General features: G+C 45.2%; 1 protein-coding gene across 1 annotated transcript in view; it reads left to right on the top strand.

Moving 5' to 3' along the window:
• The first annotated feature begins 1,979 nt into the window (after positions 1–1,979).
• TAFA5 (TAFA chemokine like family member 5) overlaps positions 1,980–6,000 on the top strand; it is a 357,620-nt gene continuing 353,599 nt past the window's right edge. Inside the window, exon 1 of the mRNA XM_074168592.1 lies at positions 1,980–2,091. Within this exon, the coding sequence (XP_074024693.1) occupies positions 1,980–2,091 (112 nt within the window). The remainder of the gene's footprint in view (positions 2,092–6,000) is intronic.

Genomic DNA, 6,000 nt, shown 5'->3' with positions numbered 1-6,000 from the left:
CTACAGTCCTGTCTTGTGAATAATGCAACATTCATATACAGTTTTAAGTCCAGATATTTAAGTGGCAAACAATCAGACAAACTCGGGGCTGCTGAAGGAATATGGATCTACTTTTTCATAGTACTTTTATTATGCAAGCAAAACACAGGAGGAGACAACTGGGACATTTTGTGAGCAAGCTACTCTTCTAGTCTGCAAATCCAGCCTGTACGCAGAATGTGACTACCTTCTGCAGAACTTAAAATATTAATTTGAGGACATTGCTACGGAGACTTCAAATGGAAAAGCTCAACTACCTGGTCCCTCTTATAACATTTCAGTTTTTTATTATTACCATAAAGGCTACTGGCGCACACGTGTACTGAAGCCCTCTAAATTGGGTTTCACATCCATGTGTTCCTGCCATTTCAGTGACAGAAATTGCGTGCCAACGGGAGGAGGAATGTTTCCATTATCACCCCAGGCCATGTCGAGGCAGAACACACCGTGGAGACTTCGAGCTGCACCGTGCAGGTGAGGGGATGGACCGAGGTTCCCTGGGCCCCGTCTCTTTCTGCCGAGACCCCAACTCAGCCAAGAGCAAAACCTCCCCGAGGGGGCTCCGGGCGTGGGCCGCCTCTCTTCCCCTTTCCCTCCTCCTTCCCATTCTCTTCCCCGCCCGGCGGCATCTCCGCGCCGCCTCTCCGCTGAGGGCCGTGGGGAGCCTCTGGGGGCTGGAGCTGACTCTCCCCCGGCAGAGGCACAGGGATTGTCCCTCCCCGCCCCGCTCCCCTCGGCCCCTGCCCGTCGCACGACCGTCGCCCCCGGAAAGGCTGGCAGCCGCCGCAGCGGGGAGAGTCCCGCCACGGCTCCTCCCTCCCCACCGCCGAGGGTTAAACCCGCCGGTGGCAGTGTCGCTCTGGGGCGGGGGGAGGCGCGGCGGGCGGGTGCGGGGGCGATGTGCGGCCGGCGGGCGGGAGCGCTCCTCCGGCGGGGACGCGCAGGTGGCGCGGCGCCGGGGGAAGGACCGCTTGGTGGGCTCTTCACCTGTGGGCGTGACCGCCGTCCCCCTCCTCCTCCTTCTCCTCCTCCTCCTCCTTCTTTTACTTGAAGGGCCGGCGCTGCTCTAGCGGCAGAGCCTGAGAGCGGAGCCGGCGGCGCAGGGAGAGGAGGAGACCTGCCGCCACCGCCGACCTTCCTCGTAAAGTGTCCCGCCCGCCGCGGAACCGGCCGCTCTTCGCGCCTCCGCCCCGTCGAACCCGCAGGACCAGCCGGGAGGGGAGATCAGGCTGGACTCGCCGGGGGGGACGGGTCGCCTCTCCGCCCGGCGGGCCGGGCTGTCCGTTTCCGCCGCCCTCCTCAGCCGTTGGCGGGCACCGCCGCCCCCCGCGCCTCCGCGGCTGCCGATCGCCCTCGCCCCGCCGAGCTGCCAGGCGGAGCCCACCCCCGCGGGCGGGCGGTGGTGGCCGCCGAGGTGCCCTCGCCCCGCCGTGCCCGCTGCCCCCGCGGCCATGCTGCCCTGGGCTGGAAGACGGCGGCGGCCTGAGAGGGGATCGCCCTAGAGCGGCGGGCGGGCGGGCGGGGGAGGCCGCCCCGCTGTAGCACCGCCTGGGCCCGGGCCCCTGCCTGCGGGGGTCTGCCTGCAGGGGGAGGGGGAGCAGGCAGGGGGACGGACAGCAAGCGGAACAACTTCTGCCAATTAAAAAAGGAAAGGAAAAAAAAAAAATAAGTAGAGGCTGGTTCGTGGGACACCTTGAGAGCTCAGCACCACGCCAGGCAGCCAAGCCCCAGCACGAAGTCCTGCATGCTTTAGAGTCGCCTTGGCTTTCTGGCTGGAGGATGGTTCCTGCGACAGGGCCGTGTTGCTGCTGACAGACCACTGGGTCGTTGGAAGATGCCTTCCTTGGGGATTACACGTGGAGAAAGGCCATCAGTCAAGGGGAGAGCTGGCTGGTGAAACTGTCTGACTTTCTCCCCCCCACACTGGGGAAGTGGCTTCAATGGCTCCATCTCCCAGGAGAAGCAGTAGGAAAGATGCCAACGCCTTGCCAAGCATGTCCTCAACTTTCTGGGCTATCATGATCCTGGCTAGTCTCCTAATCGCTTACTGCAGTAAGTACATATTTGTCCTGGTGCTTTTGCTGGATGTAAATCCACACCCTTCCCATCTGAGGTAACGCTTCTGGCAAAGGCCAAGCTCTGAAGCGGGGAGGTGTAGGTACTGTGCCTTAGACTTGCCACCTCCACTCTTATCCCCCGACTCCCACATGGTAAAGCAGGTAGACCGACACTTAAATAGTGCTGCTTCTTGCGAGCATGAGGTGTCCATAGGTCGTAGATGTGGCATTTCCAGTCCAAACAGAGACATCTCTTGGATCTGAGGAACAAACTTTTTAGTGGCAGTAACCGTGATCCACTCTTCACTGTTGATTATCAGATGTTACCAGCTCTCCCCCAGCCTGCGCCCTCCACGTACATGCTCTCCTATCCCCATCCACCTCCCATGAATAGGAGCTGTTTTGCTTATGTTCATTCCTTTAGGAAGCACATACTTAGTCAAGTGACAGATGTCTTAACATCACTGGGATCATATGTGATCCTTTGACTGTGAAATTGCATTGGAGCACTCCGGCACTTCCTTAGCATATCCTCAGCAGTTTAGTAAGCCCATGCTATCAGTTTTAGAGTTGCATCACAGGTTATCGGTAGAGTTTGGGATATTCTTTTTCAGGCTCGATAGATTGTCCACTAATCACACTGAGTTGCAGATAAGATAGCTGTAAGAATCAAGTGTCTGGACTAATAGTACTTTTAAAAGTCTTTACTTTTTCTTGTTGTTTTGTTTTTCTCTCTGCAAGAGTCATTTTCAATCAGTTGCATAATATAAATACAGTTAATGCCCATACTTCTGTGGAATGCAAGTAAGTCCATTGTTCCAGAGTGGGAATCTTTCAAAGAGAATAGAAAAAGCAGTTTCTATGCAATAATAAAAAAATATGTAATTTATCAGAAGGGATCTGTACAACTTAGCCAAAACGAATCTACGCTATTTTCCCAAACTGAGCTGAATGTGGTCGTAATTTACCCATAGTCTGTATTCCTTTCATTAAACTGTAGCATAAAAGACTTAGCACTAGGCTTATCTTGTTAAGCTGTAATAGGTGTAGGTTATGATGAATAGGAAATGGATTCTGTTTTTCAGGAGTATGCCTGCTGCATTTCTTAACCCTCTATTCCATTCCCTCCATCCGTATTATATGCTCCATTTTTCTGTGTGGGTTTTTTCTTTTTCTGAAACAAGATTGTAATTGGCTAAGAGAACCTTTAATTCATTTTTTTTCATGTTTAGGGACTGTCTGTACTGACAGCAGTGAAAGAGGCTTATTCCAAAAACAAGAACATATTTTGTAATTAAGGAAATTTTGCATTACACTTCTCATAAAAATTCATATCAAAGAGGCCACGCTTTTAAATAATTTCATTTTGTACATAATGCCATATTCAATGTGCTAATATAGAGAGTATACTGAACAACAAACTTAGATTTTAAATAATTTATGTGTGTACTGGGAGATAAGTGACTGAGTAAATGCATATTACAGGATGAATAGTTCAAGTGTAAAGGGAATTCAGCTGGATATTAGTAATAAGAAATATTTGATTAAGTTTGTGCTGGAAATGTCTGTAGAGTCCCAGGCTTTTTATGAGAATATATGAGTTCTTCTGTGCAGGTATCTTCTATCATTATAGCCTCAGAAAGAGTTAACTGTAAACTCTGACGCCTTAAAAATTATTTATATTCAACAGCGAGAGGTTTTACAGTGTTCTGTTTTAAGGAATGAAGTTGTCCATTTGAATTGTTATATATTTTTCATTTATTTTTTGCATTGTTTACTGGTGCTCAACAATGCAAATGTTAGCTGATCATATGAAAGCAATTTCCGATGTGCTTAAATGACCAGTTTCTAATTAGTTCTCTCGGGCAGTGTAGATGGTGTTCCTCAAATATGTAGTACGCTCTTCATTCCATATAGTGCTGAAAAGCACCTTGCAGCATAAAATATGCAGTGTCAAAACACTCCACCATTTATGTAATCTTTCACTGATTTGATAACTGCAATTCCAAATGTTAATGAAGCACCATGAACATTTTCTCTAGCGGTAGTATTTGAAAAATTGCAAAAAATGTTTCTGCTCTGTGGAAAGGGTGAAGATGTTTAAAAATCAAGGAAAAAAATGTGAAGCTATTTCTAGGTAAAGTAGTACTGCAAATTTTGTGACTTCTTTTAAAAATCATATAGGTTTTATTCAGTCTTTTTTTCGTCTGATGCCTTATTTTCTGAAGAAAAGCATAACTGGAGGGGGGAGAGGAGGGTGTCAGTTATGCTTTAGAAATAACAGCCTTGCCATATTTCTTAGGAAGTAAAAGAAAATAACTTGACAATGTAAAGTGTTCTGTATTTTTCCACAAACCTTATATTCAGGTATATGGAAATATACCAGCTTAAATCTCTGATATCAAGCAGGCTTCTGTAAAAAAACCAGTACAGGTGATTACATTATTAAAGTAATTACAAGAACCTTGTATCTGATCACCTCTCACTGTATCATTTTACTACATTTACATCAAACCCTGCAACTCAAAAAGAAAAGAAAATCAAAACTTTTACATATTTCCGTTTTTTTAGGACTATAAATAAAGCTTTTGATCTCCCTTGCTTATTTTCATTTTTAGTCTACTGGTCTGACAAAGCTTATTCCTGAATCAGTTACACGAATGTTGCTTCTCCTTCCCCTAATTGCTTTGTGAATCTTTGTTTCTGGGAATGTATTTGTTGTACAATAATCATCCCTATTACTGAGAGCAGCCAGTAAACAACATACTCTGAGTTTCACTTAACAGATAAGCGTATTTATAAATCGTGTTCTGAATGTATATGTGCATTCCATTAGACTTTCATTTATACTTTAATTTCTGAAGACCAATTATTTTCTGATTGACATGGTAAAATTATAAACTGATCATTTTTTCTTTCTTAAATGTTTAGATTATACTTAGGGATAGTGGCTCCATCCTATGGTGGAAGAGAAACCTGCATCAAATCAATTAGGTTAGTTGCTATAGTGATAAATATAATGCAATATTCTCCAACTGAAGAAAAATGGTCTGATTTGGTAGGTTTTCAACAGGAGAAGGCAAAAATTAAATAATAGAAACAGGCTGTTTATGATCCTTGGTGTAACCATCAAGGAGTTGGTTTACTTAACAGAACCATAAGTAAATGTGAAAACGATCTCAGAAGGCTATCCTGGTAGAGGGTGACCACCTTCAGTGGCAGTTCAGAATTAGAGGAGTAGTGACATTTTTGGATCCCGGACCTGTATTCAGCATACTTGTTTAATGAACAGTGGTAGACTAGAGAGAAGTACCTACAGTGAATTCTTTAACTAACTGGTTTTGTGTTGTGAAGGTACATTGAATTGGGTTTTTTTTCTCCTTCTGTAACCGGGTTTACATTTTTCCATGTTAAAAAGTTTGGTCAGATTAAACAAATTATCTGTGGTTTCCAAGTTGTGTGCTACATCAGAAATCTAAAAATAACATAGTTTTGATCCAGAATTATTTCTTAGTGAATTTATTCAGTGGGATTTGCTGTAAATACTGAGGTGCTTATTATATGTAAATGGTGACTTTTTAAACAACGTATGATTCAGCTTTAGCAAATTCTGTGGCTGTTATGAGCTTTTGGCTTACCTTGTTTTATACTGTTTTGTAAGCATAAGGAATAGAACATTAGAGTCCTGTCATGTTGTAGGTTTTCCTGTTCTGTTAAGGTAATACTTATAAGGGCATGCAAATGGGTTTTTTGAAAGGAATTACCAAAACTGAATTGTACTTGGAAAGTTCACCTTCTTGTTTTAAATACTGTGTATGGAACAGAGCAATTTGAAGCCCAACATTTATGCTGACTAAATGGTGATAGTACTAGGAAAAAAGAATTCAGAAGTCCAAAATGCAAA

This window comes from Numenius arquata, chromosome 2, assembly GCF_964106895.1.
Source record: "Numenius arquata chromosome 2, bNumArq3.hap1.1, whole genome shotgun sequence".
Lineage (NCBI taxonomy): Eukaryota > Metazoa > Chordata > Aves > Charadriiformes > Scolopacidae > Numenius > Numenius arquata.
This window is presented reverse-complemented; position numbering and strand designations above follow the sequence as displayed.